The sequence below is a fragment of the Lupinus angustifolius genome, chromosome LG07 (assembly GCF_001865875.1).
Source record: "Lupinus angustifolius cultivar Tanjil chromosome LG07, LupAngTanjil_v1.0, whole genome shotgun sequence".
In the NCBI taxonomy this organism is placed as follows: domain Eukaryota; kingdom Viridiplantae; phylum Streptophyta; class Magnoliopsida; order Fabales; family Fabaceae; genus Lupinus; species Lupinus angustifolius.
Genome location: NC_032015.1, coordinates 18,549,417 through 18,574,459, shown reverse-complemented (window position 1 = coordinate 18,574,459; position 25,043 = coordinate 18,549,417). Strand labels below are relative to the sequence as shown.

Below are 25,043 nucleotides of genomic sequence, written 5' to 3'. Positions count from 1 at the left end.
TATATATTTCTTTTACTCTTTTTAACATATAACTATTTTTTTTATAGTAGACTAATATTGTTCTCAAGAATTAAGTATTTGACTTTTTAATTAGTTCATATTTGGGATCTATTAAAGCTATATTGTTGGTATATAAATAGGAAGGGGGTCCACTTACTCCAAGAATAATTGGAGAAAACTTACTCCACGTCCTGGTCATCAATTCTTGAGAAATCTAATGGTTTAGATATACTCACTAATTCAAACCATGAGATTTTCTAAGAATGAATGACTAGAATGTGAAGTAATTTTTTTTCACTTTGATCCCTTCCCATATAAATATATTTCAAAACTACATAAAAAGGATTAGATGAAAAAGTGTCTCTATCTTGCTTTATATAAACAAATTGGTATTTGAAATGAGGTGAATAATAATAGGTTTCTCACTTAGCTTCACTTCACATATAAGTAAGCAATAAGAGTCATGGTTTAACAAACTTATGGATATTATTACTTATAACACACAACAACACCAACAAATACATCAACAAACCCCACAACACCAACATCAACAACACCATTGTTCTCCATTTTTGAAGCTTACAAAGTCTACTAATCCCAACCCATTTTCCATTCTACTCTTATGGGTATCTAAATCTCTTACAACTTTGTGTTTTAGAGTTCATCTCTCAAAAGGGTTTTGCTTAAGAAGCATTGAGTACAATCATGAAATGGTGATTGACAACACTGTTTTATATGCTTCATCTGGTTTACTTCAACAAGAAAAAGTTGATTCAATGGAGGGTTTGAACTTGGTTGAAAACAATGAAGCTGTTGAAGAATGTAAAGGGAAGGGAAATGGAGTTAAAAATGAGATTTTTACTGATTTGAATGAAGAAAAAGGTTGTGAGAGTAGTTCTAGTTCTGAGTTATTGTCATTTGAGAACAATGGTAATGAAGAACACAGTCATAGTAGCACTGAGGATTCATCTTCACCATCTTCAATAGGGTGGCCAGTTAAGAAAATTGCTGCATCAAATTGTAACAGTCCTTATGGAAGTGAAGATAGTGAGAAAAAGCACTTGGGGTTTGAGAAAAAAGTTTCAGTAGTGTCAGGTATTCAATGTCCGTTACAATAGTTGAGATTCTGTAAGAGTTAATCGATTATCATACACAAAGTTCACCTTAACAAACTGAATCAGCTATTCTAACAATGTGTGATACTATGATGTTATGTACATAATAATAGGTCTCTTGTAATTTTTACTATGAATTAGTCTCATTGATAATATAAAGCATATATTTTTCTTATTTGATTTTGTTTCTCACTTGTAGAGGTTGAGATGATGAAGGAGAGGTTTGCAAAATTGTTACTTGGAGAAGATATGTCCGGTTGCGGAAATGGGGTCCCTACAGCTTTGGCTATCTCAAATGCCATAACTAATTTATGTGGTATGCACTATGCAATGCAAATTTGAAATAATTTCTATGTTCTTGTTTAGTTATTGTGGTTTACTAATTGGTGCAACTTAGCTTTGGTGAATTTTAATGACTCTATCTGCAAATTCTGCTTCTGATGGTGGTTGCTTATTCCTTTACTAAATATGCAGCTACCCTCTTCGGGCAACTTTGGAGATTAGAACCTTTACGCGCCGAAAAGAAGACAATGTGGCGAAGAGAAATGGAATGGTTTCTTTCTGTTAGTGATCATATAGTTGAATTGATACCTACTTGGCAGACTTTTCCTGATGGGAGCAAGCTTGAGGTACAATTGTGCAAATAATTTAATGTTGAGTTATGTAGCTGTTCGGTGCATTTTGATCTTTTGCTTTAGCTTCCATTATTTACTGAAGAAAACTCTTCATTGACATGACTTATTGTGTAAGTTGCTTGATCCTCATAAAATTTGAAGTCTAATTAGATTTACTTGTGCTTGAAATGTGTTGAATGCATTGTGTAGATTAGTCATGTTAGAATCTTCGATGCAACAACATAACAACCTTAAGTTTACTTTATTGATTTATATGCGTAATCGGAATGTGTGGTTAGCATTGTTGTTATAAAAATAGTAGGATTGATAGATAGATAGATAGATAGTTAGTTGATGGTTATTGGTTTAACAATTTTTTGAAATGTGAATCAGGTTATGACTTGTCGACCACGCTCGGATCTTTATGTCAATCTTCCGGCTCTGCGTAAATTAGATAACATGCTTCTTGTAAGATTTACAGACTTCAAAATCCAGTTTCATATTTCTAGTTATAGGGTATTCTAAATTTTGGTCTGTTTACAGGAAATTCTAGATAGTTTTTTCGATACGGAATTCTGGTATGTTGACCAAGGTGTTCTAGCCCAAGATGGTGATGGTCCATCTTCTTTTCGACAAGCACTGCGCCAAGACGAGAAGTGGTGGCTTCCTGTACCCCGAGTCCCTCCTTGTGGCCTAAATGAGAATTCAAGAAAGCAATTGCAGCACAAGCGCGATTGCACAAGCCAAATATTAAAAGCCGTAATGGCCATTAACAGTATTACTTTAGCTGAAATGGACATTCCTGAGTCTTATTTGGAATCTCTGCCAAAGGTACTAAATACTAATGATCCTGTTGACTCAAAAAATTTCAATCATCATAAAATCAATTGGCACAATTGTTATTCGGCTGATATAATTTTCTTTCAGAATGCGAGAACCAGCTTAGGGGATGTTATTTATCGATATATCACCTCGGATCATTTTTCTCCCGAGTGTTTGCTAGCTTGCCTTGATTTAACTTCTGAACATCAAGCCATAGAGATCGCGAACCGAGCTGAGGCTTCGATGTATATTTGGCGTAAAAAGACCACCTCAAACTCAAAGCCTGCCAGTGTCACTGCTAAATCTAGTTCAAGATCATCATGGGAAATGGTTAAGGATCTGATGGTCGATGACAAAAGTGAATTGCTATCGGAGCGCGCAGAAAGCCTTCTGATTTCCTTGAAGCAGCGTTTTCCTGGTCTCCCTCAAACCGCCTTAGATATGAGCAAAATCCAATACAACAAGGTTCGTATATATTCATTATGATCAAACTAACGTAACATTTGGTAGACATGTTAGAATAGGATGGACCAAAACGCGAATTATGTTCTATATTTCGTGTATTCTATAAACAGAACATCATGTTTTATCTTTGATCTTTGAATATTAAGATTCATCACTAGCAATTGAAATTTTACTATTGTATAGGATGTTGGCCAAGCCATTCTGGAGAGCTACTCAAGAGTACTAGAGAGTTTAGCATTTAACATGGTCGCGCGCATCGATGACGTACTCTACGTAGATGACTTAACAAAACATTCCGGTCAATTCTCATCTATCTCAAAAGTTGGTGTAATCACTCACAAGACTCTATCAGTTCCATACTCAGCTCCAGCCCAGTGCTCTCCATATAAATCGGCTTTCGCCATGCCGAACCTTTCTCCTGCACATGTTATTAGCCCTTCAACAAAAGCAACAAAATCACCACTCATGAATAGCACCAATTTTCATCAGAGAGGAGTAGGAGTGAAGAAAGCCTTGACCGATTTTCTTAGCATAGATGCAAAAGGAAAAGCCTATGAAAGTTCAAATGAGAAAGTTGTTTCAGAATCAGAAACACTTGATCAAGTGGCAGCATTTGAAAAATATGTTGAGTCCAATGATATCACAGAAGAAAGTGGTAGCTCCAATATAATGGACCATGCATGGCAAGAATGAAAGGCTTAGTTATATTTTGAGGTCATATCTAGTATTTAGAGTTTGCCTCGATTTTGTATCGCTCTCACGGCCCGCATTGAAACAGTATTTTGTTTTGTTAATTGTTGATGGTATGTATATGAAATATGTAGAAGGATTCAGAATTTCACATATTTTAGAGTTTATACTTTATAGTGTTTTTATGTTATTTACTTATGTTGGTCATGAGGTTCCTCTAATAGGAGTATTATATTCTATATGCCAGTTTATTAAATTAGTGTGAAGTGTAAATAATTCAGAAACTAAATTAAAAGTTGAATAATGTTTTGATGTTAGAAATTTTAATGAGAAAAAAAGATGAAAAAGATATAGAAAAAGGGGCATTCCGAGAATTGAACTCGGGACCTCTCGCACCCTAAGCGAGAATCATACCACTAGACCAAATGCCCATGTTTATTCAAATGTTCTTCACTTAAAGTAATTGTCTTTAACATTAGACATGATAATGACAAGAGTTATCAATAATAATCACTTTCTAGTATAAAATTTAATTTGCCGAGGGTGGAAAAAATATTAAAGGAAGTATGATATATTTCAACCTTGATATTTGACCTAGTTATATATTTGAGAGATTAATAAGACCTTATATTATTGAATGACACAAAGATCTGTTATTTTAAATGATGTTCTGAATCATATACTAAAATAATGACATTGAAACAAAAAAAGAAAAAAAAATTTATTTTTTTATTAACATAACGTTTTTATTGGTCTGATACATGGTTCGAAACATCATTTAGAACATTAAATACATGTCTCATTAGATCAATATATGGTTGGTCGTGTGAAAGTGTTTGTTGGTGTCTTTCTAGAAGGCTGGTGTATATGGCTTATAGTTAATTATACTATTTCTCCAATAAGCATTGGTTCAAGTGATACATGCTTGATTCCTTTTAAGCAAGGTCTTTGGTTCGAGTTTTATAGATAAAAAAATATCCGTTGTGAGAGTTAGCCCCACATAATTGTAAATATTCCCAGCTCGGATAGGATTACCTCCAGTACGAAGATATCGTGGGAAACCAAAAATTATACTATTTCACCAAAGGGGATTCACATTTGAGTGATTGATATGAGTGAAGTGGCACATAACGTGTTCTTCTCAATTGTATAATGTGAGCAATGCCCAACAAAAAAATTGGCTTTGCAAAACCTCACCTACTTTGATTGGACAAGAGAAGGAACCAAATTGTTTTTTATATGAATATTTCCATCTTCTCATCATTCCCCATTAGAGTAGATTTTACTTCGTTTTGTCTATACATATATTTTAAGGATAAATTTACCTCTTTCAAAAGAAATTCATAAAATCCTACGATTATTAAACATAAAAAGTTGTTTTTTTTTTTTGCATTTGGAAGATAATAGAACATTTACTTTTACATTGAATAGTTACTTTATATAATATAGTTTCACAACTTCTCTAATAATTAAATGACAACTAAAAAATTATTACATGTAGACAGTCAGAATAATATTTCTGTATATAATATTAAGAAGATTTATAAGAGAATTTATTTTATACATGTAACATTACTCGTATTTTATCAACAAGACGTTGACCTAGTAATGTAAGGCTCAACTGGATCCTCAAGGTCAAAAGTTCGACTCTTGGGAGTGATACTTGTTAAAATAGATAATCACAAACCTCAAAAATGATTAATTTATTAACAAAAAAGTAGATGATACTCTTGTTAGTACAAAAAATATTGTCCGGTATTTTATCTCAAAAGCAAAATCCTTATGGTAAATGTAAGAGACTTGGTATTAAAGTTTAGCCCACAGGCATAATGGGGTCATGCTATTATAATTTTAGCATTGTTCCCAACCCATTGGCATAATTATTTCGAGCACTTCTTTGGTAAAATATTTTATAACTTATAACTAACTAATATGAGGGTTTTTGGAAAAAGTTAGAGGAAATTACCTGTATTAAAAATATGAATCCACTAATATAGTTTTTAATCCTAGTATCCAATCTCTAACAAGAGCAGCAAATGAGACTCTACGACCCGTTTAAAATAAAAAAATATGCCCTCATTTTGTGTTACTTTATTTTATTATTATGTTTATTTCTGTAAATCTTATGATGGTTCTATTATATTTCATAGTATTATTTTATTGATTATCTTATAAATATTATAATGAGTGAAAGATCTTGTTGTGGATTATGTTATTGGGTACTTACAGACAATAGTAATATTTTGGACATGTTAAGATGTTAAAATTTATTTGAAATACAAAAGTTTAAATTTGATGTTTTGTTCAATTTTTTACGTTAAAAATTTAAAAAAATCAAAAGTTTTTGATAAATTTGGAGTCCTTATTTCTTTATAGAGGACCTCAAGTATGTCGGCATAAGAAGTAGTTAGTATATCTGAATTTTAAAGGCAGTTCCCTGCTTCCATATAATTTGATACTAAATTCTATTAATATAAAAATATAATAAAGTATTTCCCTATATAAGAAGATAAATTATCTCTTTCATCCATTAAAATCATGATATGCGTCATATTTAATTATTTTCTATAAAAACATTTCTAAAACTAAACAAAACAATATACATGTTATACTTTTACTAACAATAGGCATGCTATGAAGAAATATTTTATTCTTATGTAAAAATCACAAGAGTTATGCATCTTAGCCTTTTCGATAAAATTCAAATAATATAAACAGTGAATAATAAAATAGTAATGTATAAAACTCTTATACTATTTATGTATACATCTTTTCTCGATTACTAATGTGCATTTAGCATTTATTTTTTGCACCTTTTTATATCAAAGTGGTACATTAAGAAACCCATTTCTTTGTCCTAGTGCCAACTCCATTAACCTTAGGTGGGTGACTCATCCAAACACTTTTTGAAACATCTTAGTCTATAAAATCCAATGAAGAACATGCCATTATTACATTGTAAGATAGAGAAATAGTATCACTAATACAAATACACATATAAGAAATGAAGGGTCCTATTAAACTCCTAAGCTTTCTTGTAATATTTATAGCCCTTGTTATCATTACAGAAATTCATAGAGTAGAGGGTGTTGGTGAATGTGGAAAATCTACTACCCCAGATAATGAAGCTATAAAACTTGCACCTTGTGTCACAGCAGCACAAAATGGAAATGCTAGTGTTTCTCGAAGTTGTTGTGTTAAGATTAAGCAATTTAGCACAAACCCTAAGTGTCTTTGTGCAGTGTTGCTTTCTAAAACAGCAAAATTGTCTGGTGTTAATCCTAAGATTGCTATAACTATTCCAAAGAGGTGTAACTTTAAAAATCGCCCTATTGGCTACAAATGTGGACGTAAGTTTCATTCTTCCCTTTTCTTTTAGAGTTTAATCCTTATAAGTTTTGTAGTATATCATTTTGATCTAGAAAAAGTAAAAATTAAATTAATATTTAGATATCGGATATGTAAGTCAAAATAGTTCCTGATGAGTATTATAAGAGATGCTAAAAGGAATAATTTGACTAACATTTCATAATTTTAGGGGAGTATATATGTTGTTCTAAAATTCGTATAACTTTGTGTCTATTGGTTGAAAAAAATGTATTTAAGTTAAAAGTTTAATTATTAAATATTTTTTGACCAAATACAACTGGTGACACATGGAATGACACAAATTGTGTGACAGGAGATATGCTCCTTTGTTAGGAACCATTTTGAGTTTTTTTTATTTTTAAGAGACCAAACTGATACGTGTACAAAATTTAAGGAATTAAAATATGTTTTTATTCTGTGTTTTATTGCAATTTCATTCTAGAAAGCACATATACCAACATGACTATATCTTAAATTTTAAAAACTATGATACAAAATATAAAATTAGTATAAGATTACTATGGAAGTACAAATCTATAAGTAAAAGAAATAAAGAGTATACCAAGTTGTAGAATAAGATTATAAGCATGTGAAGATATCTATTAGTGACACATTTTCTATACTTGTATAGTTGTATCACATATATGATCAATACTATTTATGACAAGAACTCCCATTTATGTAAAAAAAATATTATATCTCTAAAACACCACATTTCAATATTTAATTGTGCTTATCTAAATCATATTGTCCCAATGTTATTAGAAATATATTAGACGAAGAAATTTTCTCTTATTTTTAACAGTGTTCTTGATCTAATAATATGTTCATTTCTCATATAAAATTGCAATTTTTTTTGCAGCATATACTCTGCCTTGAATAGTTATGATGGTTAATGCCAAAAAAGAAGGAATGGACAATAACTGTTAGCTGCTACTAGGTCTACAACTTTGTTATATTGTCTTGTAACTTTCTTGTACCTAGTAAATAAGAGCTACCAGGTCAATTATGTCCATCATCAATAAAACATGTTATTTTGTTTAATGAACCTACCAAAACTAAACACTAATGTTTTTATACTATCTTATAATCTTGTTGGAATTCCAAGTGTGGGTAATATGTGGACAAAATAAGTGTTATAACAGAGTTTATACACCTAATATCTTAAGGTGTATAGTCAAGATGTGTTATTCAATCCGCTGATGTGATTTCTGAAAATTTTAAAATGTCACTCATGAAATTAAATCCCTAAAGAATTTTTTTTGTTACTACCAAGGGTATCATTTCATTTATAGGTAAAAAACTAATCTCTTTCAGGGTTTGTAACTGTCTCTCATAATAAATGTCGCTCACAGGAATTGAATTCTTAACTTTTTGTTCGTGTTGAAAATCTAACAGGGTCTTATACCACTAAACCAACGTTGTGTTGGTAATCCCTAAAGAAATTAAAATGTCACTAACAAATTCCTAGGTGGACTAATATGGGGACATAGTTAAATTTTCATGGATTTATTTGATAACATTTCAAGCATGTATGTATATGGAGGCCAAGTCTCAAAAATTATGTTGATGAGAGTATGAGTATATATTGAAAAGATAAATAAATGAATGAATACAAAATTTGAGTACTCCATTTTAATTCTACAACTGATGGAGTTCACAAATAAATAACCCAAGAGTAGAATTATTTTAGAACTAAGATAAGAATTTGAACGGACATGTTCTTTAATGAATTGTTGTACATGTTTTCATATAATTATGTTTTTTCCATCATTGAAGAGAAGGGTTTTTTATGCCAATCTCTTCATTTTTATGTGGGTATAAAAGATGGTACATGAACCTTAGGTTTTCAACTCTTGAAGAATATTTTATTGTTCTCTAGTCCTTTTCAGCATGTCAGAAAAATGAGAATGAAGATCTTTTATCTCATATTGTATCTTTAATGGTGTTCCCCACCAATTGTAATGTGTTATTTAATTAAATAAAAAATCATAAATATGGAATCATGTTAGATGCTGTAATTTGATTGGATATGGACAGGAAGATACATGATTTCTTGGAACATGTGATCTTCGAAAAATGATGTAAATGTTCATAGATGAGAATGCAAGTTATGTTAATTGTGATTGTAATGTTGGAAATGAAATTCTCTCAATTACTATTTTCAATATTGAAATGTGAGGAAAGTGATTAATTTATGAATTTCTAATATTTAATTATAAAATAAAATAAAATTTGGATCCTTAATTTTTTGTGTATCACATTAGAATCTAGGTTTAGTACTGAACTCTCTAATACTAGAGAGAATCTAAGCCCGTAATATTATTTATAACATTTAATTTTATTTTCATAATAGGAGGGACAACCTCACTAAAAGGGATGAGATTATGTCATATCTCATTCTCAATCCTACTAAGTAAGAATCTCGTAAATTAAATCCGCCCCGAGTGAATTTTATAGGACACATGGTTATTAGCATAATACTTCATCCTTGTTGCATTTGTCTTTTAATCTTTCTTGCTTTGTGCCAACATTACATGCTGCAATTATCTTGCTATATTGATCCGTGGATTAGCGCAAAGAATTAGGCATATCAGAGATCAATACTTATCTTAGTAATTATTGTGTTTGGGAATCATTGAATTTCTACATAGTTTAGCAATAGGAAGTTCAAATTAAGAGTAACACAAAGCATTTTTCATATAATGTGACTTTTGAACATAGTTATAGAAAGTAAAGTAACTTCAAAATATTGATGTTTGTTTTGTGATTTGAGGTAGATTGGTGGAGCATACCCCTTGGTAGAAGGTGGCCAATTAGTAAATGTTTTTTGTTCATTTAATGAACTTACACTTTCTGAGAGAAAAAAATCCAATGGTCTATTTATAAATGTATCAAAATTAAATGTTAATCAAGATCATATTATTAATAATGTTGTGAGCACCTTGCCTAGAAATAAATTGCTCAAACAAGGTAGTGATTATGCTATAGCAGCCAAGACCAATGGTATTGTGTCCAAAGATGGTGTGCTTGTGCCAAATGCAGCCAATGTGCTTATACAAGCAGTAGACAAGCTTGTTAGATGCCTCTCATTTCTATGTCTTAAAAGAATTTTATGACTATTTTATGGCTCTCTTTATGACATTTTATGTCACTTTTATGGTTTTGTTTCCAAGCATCCAATGCTTCATATCCAAGATACCAAGACTTAGCTTACCTATAAAAGGACACATATAGAGAGCTTCAAAATCATCTTCACAACACACAACATCTCTTTCATTTACACATATATTGTGAGTGCATTCTTGGTGAGAATTCTTGTTCCATTTGAAAGAGTATTTGTGAGAAAAATATTGTCATTTGTCCTCATCATTATAAGAGGATTTCTTGTACTCTTCTTTTTTACATAGTGGAATTTTGCTCTTGATCGCCCGTGGTTTTTTCCTCTCACATTGAGGGGTTTTTCAACGTTAAATCTTGTGTGTTATTTTCTTTATCCTTTACTTGCTTCTCTTTTGTTCTCAATTGATTCAATCATGTGCTTCCGCATTGTGCTCTATCCTTAACAAAGCTCGAGGTCGATATATGCAGGTTGTTCATGATCAAAGTCAGCAACAATGTTGATGCACCAAGTTTGGCTCATAACTTGTTATTTGTCAAAGTTGATTGCATACACAGTTCAAGGTCCAACATCAGTTGCATCAGGCCAAGATCATGAATCTACATCAAATGCACCATATGCATCAGGGCAAGGCCACTAAAGGCACACACATGATGAACCAGGCCATTCAAGGCACATCTCAAGCCAAGGCCACACATGAGGCACACACGCATCAGGTCACACTCCTAGCCAAAGTCCAAGCCAAACATCAACCCAACACTGAAGATAGAAATGAAGGCATAAGATCAATGACTTTCTGTTACTTGCAGCCCAAGCCATCATTTGGTTTATGTATTTTGTCATATTTAATATGTGCAAAATGTGTTAGTTATGTTAGTTAATTCAATTATTGAGAATTCTTCTTTCTATAAATTAGAAGAATCAAGTTTGTATCAATTCAATTCAATTCTAATAAAAGTATTCGAAGTAAATTCCATTTTCTCAATCTTGTTGTTCTTCATTCTTCTCTTCACTTTCTAAGATTTCTTCTTCAACTAGAAGAATTTTGTTTCTTCTTCATTTCCTTTTTCTTTGAATATGTATTTATAAAGTTGATATGTTCTTTTCATATTTACTGATTTAAACACTTTCTTGTTTGATATGGATTTTGCTAGATTTCATAACAATATTTGCATAATGCAATCCTAACAATAAATCAAAGTTTGATAATGGAGACCATTAGGCACAATATCAGCATGGTTGCACCCTTTCCCATATCTTCTCTTTTTCATTCTACAAATTAAAATCTCATTTCTCCTGACAATTTTTGCTAGTAGAATCTACCTGTTATATTATAGTTAAATTCTTCTCTGATGTTGAACTCTCAAGTACTAGAATATGAGGAGAATGAGAATACTTATAATTTGTATTTTCTCATTGTGTCTTAATCTCCATTCAGTACTAGACTCTCTAGTACTTGACAGAATTTCGATTCGTCATATTCAAGACACTGGATTAAATTGAAAATGATATATTCTCCTATAACTAAAAAAAAATAACATATATCACAATTAATCTATTATTGATTGATTTAAAAATAACATATCTTACTTTTTGGTGAGTAAGATAAATGGGTCAGAGAATATATTATTATTCAAATTAAATATTACCTATACCTTTAAATGAAAGCCCCTCCTTCACCTTCCCTTGTCCTTCTAAACTCTGAAGTTAACCATAGTTGAAGGGTATCCATTCCCTTTATCATTAGTGAAAAATGATAACAATGTTATATTTTAAACTAGATTCCAACAATTTTATAGACAACTTCTATAATAGGGGGGAAATGGACCTATCACTTTCTTTTTTTATTTTTTCTTTTGTTTACTAAGTGTCTACATAAGTGTATAAACAACAAAAAATTTCAATTGTTTATTTTTGGATAAACTAAAATAGACCCAACCAACATGGTGTAAAGTCCATCTTAATACCCAAATATCACATAAGATCAAAACTCTTCTTCACTTTACAAGATTTGTTGGGAAAATTAATCATACATCAATATTAGGTGAGAGATATACTTGGTTAAAAATAAAAATAAAAATAAAAATAAACTTGATGCAATGGACATATATCATTCCAAATAAATAACTAAAGATACTTCTAAAAGTTTGTCACAAATTCATACTCTTCACATTACACAAAGACAAACACTCAAAATTGTTCAATACTTCAAATGTTTCTAAACTCAATATACATAAAATGCAATACTATAAAAGATGCAAGAGATATAACTAGTGTAATTTCCAAGGCAAACACTGAAGATTATTGCAAGATTCAGTCCATGTACTAGTGCAAGCACTTCCAGTTTCATCACAACACTTGCAAATAACTCCAAGTGTTGCAAAAATCTTAGAGTACCCTGCAATTACATCAAAAAATACAAAACAACAAGACCCAAAAAACAAAAATCAAAAATTGAATCACAAGCAAAAAATAGATCATGTGTTAGAGATAGAGAAAAAAAATTCTAAATAATTATAGTTACCTTTATTAGATATTAAAGAAAGTGTCCTTCCTTCTATAACTAAAGATTTCTCTGAAATAAAAACAACCATGATCATAAGCATAAAAAATACATGAGGCTTATTCATAGCCATGTAACTTTTTTGTGCTTTTTATGAGCTTCTAAAACCTATAAGGTTCAAAAGCTATGGAGAATTTCAGAGTTGAGAGTTTTTAAGGACTAAAATTGTAGCATGGGTGTGTTGCTTGGAAAGTATGTGACCCATATGATTGATATTATAATATTCTTAAGATCATATAAAAAAAATTAAAGTGAAAGTGACATGCAATGTATTGTAACGTTTTATTAATGTCTTATCTAAAAGAATAAGTTGGACTTTCGGTCTTCTTTAATTTATTTGGATTGGATGGGAGCTTGAGAAGTTGAAATATTAGGTCTAGTGGGATCTTAGAAGACTTATTCAAACCTTGAAGCTCATCAAAATATAATTACAAGTATAGTAAAATATAAAAAGAAAATATATCCTCGTAGCTACAGATAAATTATCATATCCCACCACTGAAATTATGACATATGTTATATTTAATCATTTTTTTATAAAAATAATTCTAAAAAAATAAATAATACAAATGTCTTAATTTTAGTGGTCGAATGAAATAAGTTATCTCCTAATATGATATAAAGACATAACTCACCATATAGTAAAATGACATCGAATAGTAAAAAAAATGTATTAACTATATATTATTAGTGGAAAGATTTATATACAATTAATACATCATTCATTACTTATTTATATTACTTTTTTTGGTGAGTGGATAATAATTAAATATAAATGATGGATGATGTAATGATAATGTTAAAACTCTTACACTCACAATGAATATATTTTTTTCTCATCATAAAATAGTAAATTGATTCGACAAGGATATAAATATTACCAAATTGATTGTCCAAAAGAAAAATGTCATCAAATCCTATCCTTTTATAAATGTGATCACATTTTTTCGTACCACCAAGTCCTTTTCACCCTTTGGTAAGAAACTAATCTCTTTTAGCATGTGTGGTTATCCCTTCCAATAAATATCACTTCTAGGAATTGAATCATTGACCTTCTAATCATCCTGGAGATCTAGAAGGCCTTGTACATTACTATAGGATACAGTTGAAAAACCACAATTACAACTATCATATAATCAAGAAAAACTTTAAAAACCGCAATATTATAGTCACAACCCGATATGATTTAATTCGTTAGATATTTTGTTTTATAGTTTTTAAAAATTAAGAAGCCATTGAAAAAGAGAGGATTTGAAGTTGATACACGTTTCTCACTCTGTTACGTCTCTTTAGGCTCAGGACTGAGAAGTTGCATGCAACTTTCCTTCTATCTTGTAACCTTTGGGTCTTAAGTCACGTTATAGAGTCAACGTGTTTCCTTAGTATTCAAGGTAAAGGACAAAACATGAAAGTAACTCTTCTAAACAAATTCTTTATATTTTGAATTTTTCCTCTTATTTTCCACTTCTACTTTACACCTAGCTTCCAAACAAACTAATTTAATAAATACATTGCCTCCCCAAAATTTCTAACCAAACATTTATATGTTTTTTTTTATCCCGAACTAATTTATTTCAAGATGCGTAATTGACCGTCCCAACAAGTATCGCTTCCAGGAATCGAATCATTGACTTTTCAATTATCCTGGAGATCTAACATGACCTCGTACCACTAGACTAAAACCTTGTTAGTAAATGTATGTGTGTTAATCCAAGTGAAAGAAACTTAAATATATTAAGCATAAGATCCTAGGTTTTGATCTTCAGATTCACATGTATGATAAAACACAAGGGATATAAAAGAAGATACAAAAATAAAAATCTGCATGGTATTCAAGTATGAATCACTTTTAAGTTTACATCTGAAAATGTAAACTGCATGCATAAATCCCTAAGGATATTTAAATGATTCAAAAACCACTTCTCTAGGGTATAAGTAGTAATGTATTGTCACCAAGAACTCAAATTATTTTATTTGTTGCATCCCTTAATAATATAAAATCGTATGAATGTATCTTAATTGTTATATAAAATTTTATATCACTTAATTAATGTTATTATACTGAGTCATCAACTCAATTAATTATTGAGTCAATTATGAGATTAGAAAGTCACTAGTTAAAATAGTTAGATTTACCTTCAAAATTATCAAAAAGTTTTATAAATTACCTAACATTATTTAATAATTTATATTATAGTTTTAAAAACATTGTTATTACACAAAAACTTAATTAAAAACAAATAAAAAGTGTTTTACAATAATACAATGTCACAAATAAGTTGAAAACATTGGTAAATAACATAGTTTTTTACAATTTGACTGCAACAAAAGCAATTAAATAATTTTAAACCTAATTTAAACAAATTAATGTTTTGTTACAATGTAAGCTAAAAAATGATTAATTAAGCCAAAGAGACCGATTGGTTAAATAGGTCGAGATACCGATTTTATGAGCAAAATGGTCAAGTCAAACTAATCCATACCAATTTTAGTTCATAGCCGATCAGTAACATTGCATTTATTGCAACTTGCATCCCTGACTCTGACTCGCCAACAACCATATGACTGAGCAGAAACATACTCAAGTTATTGTTTTTCTTCCCTGGGAAGAGGGAAATGAAAAACAAGAAGTGACTATATGTAATCTGAATCAGCATCTCTCCTGAAATGTTGCAAATCTGGATGAGGATCATTACCCGGCCTCCGAGGATTTCTGCAGAAAAGAAAATCGAAATCTGTTAATTCGATGTTATATCTAACAACTCATTCAGGTTTGAAAAACTGCAGTATCTTAAGAACATTTTCCATACCAATTCTCTTACATTAAGATTCATGCCTGTATCTATGTTTATATATATATAATTAAATTGGATAGATTCCGAAAACTAGTGAAGCAAGACTGATGTACAAAATATGATGTAAAACTAAACCAACCCTTACCCGAATTTTGAAATACCCTGATCCTTAAATACCAGCAACATGGGATCGTTTAAGCATTTGAGAAGAACCCCTTAAATTAAGCTTTATGCATAACAAATTTACCAACCTAGCGTTACATGCCTAAAATCACTGTATTTAGTATCACATGTACCATGATTCGTACGGCGATACGATGCAGGATTGAAGCCAAGTGATGGATATTAATATTACACAGTGCATCGGTTTTTTGCAAGTATCGCCTGAATTACCACTGAGTCGCAATTCCAGCAAGTCTGCAACGAGTGGGTCACACTCCAATTTGGGTCGGGTCACACGCGGCGATACCTTATACGGTGCTGCTTTTTTTGTTTAGAAAGCTCGACTTCAGAATGGGCCGCTTAAGTTTTAACTTGCCCCAAACCTCAATTTTAACGCCCTGCCTATTAACTTCAGGCTTTGCCCCTAAAATGTAAAAATGACATAGTAAAAAAACCCTGTCTTCCATTTCATCTCTGTCATGTGCTTCTCCATTTCTTCTTGCTAATATGACTTTTGAATTATGATGAGTTTTATGAAATGAACTTGTGTTATTTCTTATGTTACTTTGCTGATTTATGAGTCTTTGAACTACATTATGGCTTATTTTAGTATGCTTAATTATTGATCATGAATCCTACAATTCATGATTTGGAAAATAGAGCTTCCGATTGAAGATCTGAATCCCGATTAAACTACCATGCCTAAAATACATAACTACACTTGAAATCAGTAATTTCATGACCTACCTAGATAAATGACACTGACAGTTGAGAAAAATATTGCTGCTCGGGAAAAAATGGACATTCCTTAACTTTTTCATATCTTTTAATCTTTTTTCTACCTTAATACTACCCCTTGAACATTAATTCCAGATCAAACTCGCGTCTTCTTTTACTTTTAGCATCCTATAAAGAGCGAAAGAGAAAATGGATAAAAGAAATATTTTTCCTAGACCACTCAAAGGATTAAACATATAAATGGCATCATTGCATTTGCAGCAGAAGTACTATATGATTATATGACGTATTCCACGATACCTTGCAAACCTGTTGGGTTCAAAACCAAGAACACCAGGAGGACCATAGGGATCAAATCGAGCACCCGGAGGAAAACCCCTATCAAGATAGATTCACACCCAAATATAAGCTTAAAAATAATCCAAATGTATCATTCAGGAAGCAATAAGATAAGAGATGTAGAAAACTTACGGCAGTCCTCCAGGAAAAGCAGGTTGTCCACCAATACCATCAAACCAACGGGGGTCATTAGGACCTACAAGCATGCTCCCACCAAAGCCTGGATCAACCCTAAAATCCAGAGGAAAATTTGAAGGGTAACTATTATTAAAACATGGAGAAACAATTTAGCAAGGGACTATATAATGTAATATATAGGGAGAATTTATACCTTGTAGGATACATTCCAGCACCAGGCCCAGGAAAAAGATCACTGCCGGAACCACCAGGAACTGGAGGCAATATAATTCTGTTGAAAAAAGTCAATATTAATTAATTAATACAAAAGCAAAAGAAACTCATATGCAAGGAAAATTACAAGCAGGGATCAGAAAGACATCATACAACAGATTGCTCCATTAAAGCTACGAAAAATGCTGCGTACAAGGAGCATCAGGTAAAAACAGTGACAATGAAGACCATACAGATTCCGAAGTAGACACATATACTCAGGTTAATAGTACATCATCCCTTTCTACAAGATAAGGAGAAATGGTGGAATTCACCATTTTCCAAATATCGGTTACAATAGCTGCAAATTAGGGAAAGAGGAACGCTTACCCAGATGGAAAATTTGGAGGATCGGCAGGCCTACCAAATCCAGCACCAGGCACATATCTCGCTTGCCTTGTTCTGTCACTTGTTTCTGAGCTTCTATAACAAAACAATGAAACCATCTGTCACATTTAAACTAGCTTGTCTTTCTATGTTACTGCTAACAAATATTATCTACAATGCATCCACTACTACTGGTGTAAAAGTTTCTTACAAACACACACTATCAGTTAATCATGCCTTCATATAATTAAGTGATGAACAGAATAAAATGACAACAACAACAACCAAACCTTAATCCCACTATGTGAAAATGACAGCAGATCAAAATTAAACTCCGGCCGTTATACAATGGTATAATTCGGATAATCTCAAGCATTTACTCAAAAAATTATTGGAGGTATGCATTCCAAGATAACAATTAAAAGGACACAATGTTAGATATAAAAATGCAAATAAACCTGTTACTTGATGAGCTAGCCTTGGCGGTGGAACCATCTAATTTAGACAAGATATCCGAATCTATGCACTTCACAAGCTTCTCCAAATTCTTGAACTGCTGAGAAAAATTGCTGCCTCCATCCTCTCCAGCATACTCAACAACACTGCAACAATAACAACAACAAAAAATCCATAACCCAATTTCTAAATAAGCAAAATTCAACTCGACACAAACAATAACCCCATTATAAAAGTGAACACAACAGTGACCCAAGTTACAAAAATCCAAACTTAAAAAAAACTAGGTATACAAAGAAAACAAAAAAAAATCCATAACCCATTTTCTAAATAAGCACAATTCAACTCGACTACTCCACACAAACAATAACCCCATTTTGAAAGTTAACACAACAAAGTGACCCAAGTTGCAAAAATCTAAACTTCTCATCGCACATTGAGAAACTAAAACTTCAACAAAAAAACCAAGTATTTACAACAACCCTATTCAAAAGGGGCAAAATTCAACACAAAATTATAAACAGATATGCAAAAAAGATACAATTTTGAACTTAGAAAAATCAATTACTTGATAACTAAGTGTGCAGGTTCAGAAGACCCTTCAGCCAAAGCATCAACGATCAAATTCTCATTCATAACTACACATTTCACTACAACTTTCTTCGAACCCTTTTCTGGGTTAGCGTAAACGAACGCGTACTCGTCGTTTAACTCGTTCCAGTGATCAATTGAAACCTCATCTACAAACAAAAACGCAAAAAACAACAAATAAATTCGTTAATTTTAGAAACAGAGAGAGAGAGAGAGAAAGGAAAAAACGGTTTTTAGTTTTTTACCGTTGGAAGAATTGTAAAACGCGGTGTCGTTTAGTGCTTGGGGACCTGTGGCGGTGAGAATGTAACCGGAAGCGAGAAAAGAAGCGTGAACGACAAATGCGATTTTGTCGTTTTGGTTTCGGAAGCTTGGTCTAGCGGCTCTTATAACTGCCATCACTGATTTCTCTGTTGCCATTGTCGTTTTTTGTGATTTCAGTTCTACTCTGAGTGTCGTTTTTAGGTGGTAAGGTTTTTTCCAGAAATCAAAGATGCTTCATTGCTTCCAAAGTCTTCCTATATATTAGACACATATTTCTCAGTCTAAAGTCTGATATATTTTTTAGTGAAAAGAAATTATTCAAATTACTTTTGTTATTTATGCATACTAAAAATCTCATAGTTTTTATACATATCTTATGTCGACAACCCTATGTGAGAAATAAGTGTGATTTCTTGAACAAAAATGGTGATAAGTATAATTAAGTTAAACAAATATAATATATTATGAAAACAAGTATAATAATATTTGAGTCAATACATTTTTCATTATTTTTTGTTCGTTAGAGTATAGTACAAGAGTGATTCAAATATGTTCTTAGAATTATTTATGCATCTTATATTGAACAAAAAGTAATGAAAATGTATTGACTCGTATACTATTTGAATTTATCTTCACAATATATCATGTTTTGTTAACTTAATTACAAATATCATCCTTTTTGTTTAAGATCATACTTATTTATCATACGAGGGTAATCTGTATAATATATGTATAAAAATCAGGGGTTTTTTATATGTGCAAAAAATGGAGGAGTGATCTGTATTATTTCACTAAAACTTAAGGGGTATCAGTGTAATTTACTCTTTTTTTTGTTGAGTGTATATGTTGTCACCTAAATAAAAACTTTTTGAAAAAATAGAAGCAAGACACATGTCAAATACTAAATATATTTAAGGCGATAAATTATTTTTTAGAGGTTCTTTATTCTCTTATTTATATTACTTTTTTTAAGATGTGTTATGATTAAAAATGAATATTGAACTTATAGTATATAAAATTATTTGTAATGTCAATATATAGATTTTTTTTCTTTTTTGTACAATCAAATCTAATATACAAAGTTAAAATATAATTAAGAGACAAGTAATTGAACACATGTAATTTTTTATTTGAAGTATGTTTTTTTTTTTTTTACTGTATCCAATATTTTTATGATTGTCAAAGGGCAATATTTTTACAATTGAAACTATAAGCATGTTTATAAAGTATCTCAGCTTTAACCCTTACTATATATAATGTTTTATGATCTACAAATGCAATAATTTGAAATTGTCATGTATATAATGAATCCAAAAATTTTGCAAATAATACATATACTTCGTAGTGAATTTTGCAACAATTAAAAGCAAAACATAATGATTAAAAAATGTATATGATTACTTTATGTTACTTTTTAAATAGAGAACATGTTATGTATTTTGTGACTTTGAAGAATTAAAAAATTCCACCTCTTGATGTTTTAGTCACCCGCTATGAACATTATCATGTGTTCTTCTTTGATCGAACCTTGAAGATCACAAATTTATATTTCTAAGAATTTAAATCATATAAAGACTATACATTCTTATATTTTTTTGTGAGAATGTAGATTGTAATACATTATCATGAATATTATTTACTATTTATTTATATTAATCTTTAGAAATTAGTAATAATTAAATATGAAATTCGTAATAATATAATGAAAATATAAAAAATATATAAGATAACACATAATCATCCTTCTGTTTTGAAAAGAAAGAAGTAAAAATGGTGCATGTGGACTTTTTTGTATAAACCTGTCATGATGCAAGATTCTGAAATGGGCCTTGGTAACGAAAAACGAAGAAAGAGAAACTAAGTTGGATTGAAAGTCTCTATTCTATTGGTCTCATATATCATATTTCACAAAAAAAAAAATTAACATTGTTCAATAATTCATTTATATAGATCAAATAACTTAATATATCTCTGAAATTAAAGTTATTTGATTATATATCAATATCTTCAAATTATATAAAATTTGATAAACATGTTCTATATAATTACTACTTATTAGTAAACAAATAGATCAATTGATTCATATTTTATAAAAATTTCCTAGAAGTGTAAAAGTTGAGATAATTTAATTTTGGTGTAAAGAGATTGTTAAATACAAAGTGTGTAGTAGTTGTTTGGAAAAAGTTGATTAATTAAAAATGAAATAGATTTAGTTTAGGGAGAACTGTCTATATATGTTAGAACTAAGGTTCTACCCATAGTTATGAAAAACATATTATTATTGGCTGGTTCAATCGAAAAATTGGTGAACTTATCTCCATACTTATACAATAAACAATTATATTGATCGAGCAATCACATCAATCATATTGGCCAAAATTAATAGCCTAATTAGTTCAAGTAGTTTGCCTCTAAATATATCAAAGAAATTGAACATTTAGGTCAATTTCTTTATAATTTTTAGAGGCAAATTATTTGAGATCATGACCATTAAGGTTCCTCTATAAAAATTGTGGGAGGTGCCTTGTGCTAGTTGAAAAATATATAAATGGAAAAATAGTATAATATTTAAAATTAGTTATAAATTATCTAAATTGAAATCAATTTTTCTAGTGCAATTATTTAGAAAAACAAATTTGGAAAGCTAACTTTTCAAATACAGGTAAACTAATTAATTGATTTTAAAATTAGATTTCCAAAATAAAGTTTATAAAGAATAGATATAAAAAATATTTTCTAAATAGTCATGGATCCGACTTAGAATATTCTTGCTTTTCACATCACCCAAAACACCATCAAAGGAGTGTTTGATTTAGTACCTCATCTAAACCCATCTTAGAGTTTTATTGGTTAAAAAAATAGTGTTATTAATCAATGAATATAATGTCTATATATTGTGATAGTATAAAGATTTATATACACTCATTATATTATTCATAAGAGTTTAAAATTTGTGCACTAATAGTGTAAAGTTTTTATACTATCAGTGCATCATCCACTATTAATTTGTATTACTTTTATTTGAGAGTCAGTCATGGTTAATAAATCAATGGTGGATAATTTGTTGACAGTATAAAAAACACTTGTACTGTCGATGTATATATATCAAAACATATTCATGATTCATTTGAATTATTTTTTTTTAAATAATAAATGATGATTAAATATGAAAGATGAATGATGGAGTAGAAACTATAAACATCATATACGGTAACTGCATGATTTTCCCCATTAATATATTCCATTGTTTTCATTTGTAGAGATCAAGTCTCTACAATCATTATTAGTATTTTTTTGTTTCCGTATCTTTAAATTGGAGACAATCTTGTTCGAACTGGGAACATCTATAGGTATGTGGAACTAACTCTTTCAGCGAACAGTTTTTTCATTCACAAGACTCGAATTTGAAACTTTGCTTAAGAAAAATCAAACATGTATCACTTGAACCAAAGTCCGTTAGTAATTATTAGGATATTTTGTTCCTGGATGAGAGAAGTGACGGTTGGCATTGCATGTATACATATACCTAATAAATTATGGAATGATAAGAATTTAATTAGTCACCTTTTATTTGACTGGTGTAATGAGGTTCAGGATTTGATCTTACTTCAAACCACTACAACCATTTAGTGGAATTTAATTGTTTGTTATTAATCCATGAAAGGGATGTTACTGCCACATATATATTTTCTTACTTTAGAATGAAAATTACATTTAAGATTTTATCATAAAATCTTTGCTACAATAGTTTCCAGATAAAGTTTACTTTTTTGGTTTGTGGAAATTTCATTATTCAATATGAGAAGTGCCAATGTATTTGGACAAAGATATTTGACTATTGATGTGTTTTAAGCACTATCTATTATCTAATATCACTTTTTTATAAGCACTATCTAATAGCACTAATATACTTTTCCAAAATTTTGTTATAGAGGGAAAACGTGCCAACATTTAACTAGAAGTGTGAATAAGTTCATTTAATTTGGAGAGGATCTTAGCAATATTTTTATTTTATTTTATGAAGTAAAAATGTAATTTGAACAATTCAGTTTCTTCTACATTTCCAATATTTAAAATATGAGAGAAAATGTAAGAATGCGAACGCAGGTCCTTCTTTTTCACAACATGGAATGTTAGAAAATGGTTATCTTAGTTGTTTGAATAAGAGTATTGTTTTGTGAAAAAAATGGTATTGCAAATACACTTCAAAACTCAGAATCATGATTAAAATATTAAACCTAATATATTTTAGAGTGACTATTCAGTTCAGCCCCTCATGTTTTTCAGCCATACTAACTTAGTCCCGAATAATTTTAATTATCATTTTAGTCCCTAATATTTTTAACATATAATCAAATTAGTCATTCCAGTCTGTTAACGTTAATAGACTTGCCTATGTGTCGTTAAGTGGTGACGTGACTACACGTGGTGATTCCATGTTGGCATGTTTTGCCAACTAAGCGAAACAATTTTTAAAAAGCAAGCCACAAAACGATGTCATTTTTTGTTATCTTCTTCCTCTTCACCAGCTCCAAGAAAAAACACTAATTTTAGTCCTCAATTTTTTTGTAAGAATCATACTAGTCTCTACTAATATGGTACTTACAAAAATTTTGATGGACTGAAATGAGTGTTTTTTCTTGGAACTGGTGAGGAGGAGGAATATAACACAAAGCAACTTCTTTTTATGTCTTATTTTTTTTTTAAATTCAAAACGATGTCGCTTCGCTGAGTTGCCAAAACTTGCCAACATGGAATTGCCACTTGTAGCCATGTCACCACTTAACAACATATGTAGGCAACTCCGTTTGTATTAACAGACGGGAATGACTAACATGGTTCAACGTTGAAAACGTTAGGGACTAAAATGATCGGGAATGACTAACGTGGTTCAACGTTGAAAACGTTAGGAACTAAAATGATATTTTAAAATTATTAGGGACTACATTGGTAAGTAAAAAAGAGGAAGAATTCAAATGTGTAATTACTTTACATTTTAAAGTGAGAGGTTTACTTGTGTTCGTGTTAATGTTGTCATAACGACACAATGTTAGAAGCTCATAACTTTGTTCTTAACATTATAAAAATTAATATTGTGTAAATTTAAAAAATTACTATAAAAAAGATCACAACATAATTTAGGTCAGGTAATATTAATAACATATGTTATCATTAAAAGAAAGAATTATTCAATTATACATTTTAAACTTTTAATTTTAGTCCCTAGTCATGACATGAGGATGTTGACATATCATGCATGAGATTAAAACCAAAACTTTATAGCATATAATGACTAAAATCAAAGAAAAATTGTAAAAAGTAGAATTAAAATTCGTCAAACTATTGAGATAAAAAAACATATTTAAGTCTAATTATTAGTTTAATGTATCTAATTATATACCAATAAATAAGTGCACCAATGTTCCCATCACTTCACCAATTGTAAACATGCTGATAAATTATTGGTCTGATCTTCAGAATCTTAAGGGTGGGGCAAGAAGATCCAAGATTAACATAACTTTAAGGAACATATCTTACAATATAAAAGTACTTAACACAATCTAGAAAAAGCTCTTTGGAAATGATGTAACAATGTTATTGACACGTTCACTTATACTTCTGAGAGCTTATAAAATATAAGTATTTGAGTTTAAATATTTATGTTTGACAAATTTTTTTGTCTTTTCAAAATATTTACCAATAAAAATTATTGGGCAAGGATAATTATAAACATGTTACAGTGAAAGAGAGCATGCATTCCCACCAAATCTTTGTGTTCACCAATAAAGTATAAATGAATTCGCCCATTCTGAAATTTTCATATACTTTAAGATGCTTCCAAAATGCAAAAAATTTAAAATATTGTCAAATTTAGGAGGATGCCACATGTCACACTGATATGTATAGAGCAAACATGCATGGAGAAACAACTACAATCATACTTTTGTACGGGAGCACATCTGCTGTCTCACAACTTTGTGTCAGGAGATGTGATTGGTCAGAAAAATATTTAATAATTATAGTTTTAACTTAAATAATTTTTTTCAACCAATAAGAATTCATAGTAATGGAATGGTACACAAAATGGGACAGCAAATTGTCTCCTTTTCCTTTTGTACTCTTGGTTTATATATTGATTTTTTAAACCATAAGTGTTTTTTGAGAGAGATAATGTTGTTGAGTTGGAAAACATTACTAAAATAGATTTAATATATATATATA

At 30.3% G+C, this 25,043-nt stretch overlaps 3 protein-coding genes and 1 non-coding gene across 11 annotated transcripts; 2 read left to right on the top strand and 2 right to left on the bottom strand.

The window, feature by feature from the left end:
• Window positions 442-3,896, top strand: LOC109352609 (rop guanine nucleotide exchange factor 7-like). 4 transcript variants are annotated; one of them, XM_019594730.1, is made up of 7 exons: window positions 443-739; window positions 770-1,095; window positions 1,315-1,431; window positions 1,590-1,744; window positions 2,123-2,197; window positions 2,273-3,016; window positions 3,200-3,896. In XM_019594730.1, the coding sequence occupies exons 1-7, from the start codon at window positions 480-482 to the stop codon at window positions 3,707-3,709; spliced, it is 2,187 nt and encodes a 728-aa protein (XP_019450275.1). In that variant the 5' UTR covers window positions 443-479; the 3' UTR covers window positions 3,710-3,896. The 4 variants fall into 4 exon arrangements, with proteins under 4 accessions (XP_019450273.1, XP_019450275.1, XP_019450276.1 ...); XM_019594731.1 differs by having other exon boundaries at window positions 443-747; window positions 814-1,095; XM_019594732.1 differs by having other exon boundaries at window positions 444-1,095; window positions 2,273-2,560; window positions 2,657-3,016.
• On the bottom strand, window positions 4,066-4,137 carry TRNAP-AGG. The gene has a single exon. It is a non-coding gene; the product is annotated as a tRNA-Pro (tRNA).
• Window positions 6,677-8,119, top strand: LOC109353001. Its single transcript, XM_019595187.1, has 2 exons — window positions 6,677-7,056; window positions 7,938-8,119. The coding sequence occupies exons 1-2, from the start codon at window positions 6,711-6,713 to the stop codon at window positions 7,952-7,954; spliced, it is 363 nt and encodes a 120-aa protein (XP_019450732.1). The 5' UTR covers window positions 6,677-6,710; the 3' UTR covers window positions 7,955-8,119.
• On the bottom strand, window positions 14,481-19,060 carry LOC109352607 (probable proteasome inhibitor). Of its 5 annotated transcripts, none has more exons than XM_019594717.1 (9): window positions 18,803-19,058; window positions 18,535-18,706; window positions 17,969-18,112; window positions 17,514-17,606; window positions 17,125-17,202; window positions 16,926-17,024; window positions 16,755-16,832; window positions 15,367-15,472; window positions 14,481-14,549 (listed from the first exon to the last, which is right to left on the bottom strand). In XM_019594717.1, the coding sequence occupies exons 1-8, from the start codon at window positions 18,975-18,977 to the stop codon at window positions 15,394-15,396; spliced, it is 918 nt and encodes a 305-aa protein (XP_019450262.1). In that variant the 5' UTR covers window positions 18,978-19,058; the 3' UTR covers window positions 14,481-14,549; window positions 15,367-15,393. The 5 variants fall into 5 exon arrangements, 2 of the variants coding, with proteins under 2 accessions (XP_019450262.1, XP_019450263.1); XR_002108388.1 differs by lacking the exon at window positions 14,481-14,549 and adding an exon at window positions 14,572-14,718 and having other exon boundaries at window positions 15,318-15,472; window positions 17,514-17,603; window positions 18,803-19,059; XR_002108387.1 differs by lacking the exon at window positions 14,481-14,549 and adding an exon at window positions 14,572-14,718 and having other exon boundaries at window positions 15,315-15,472.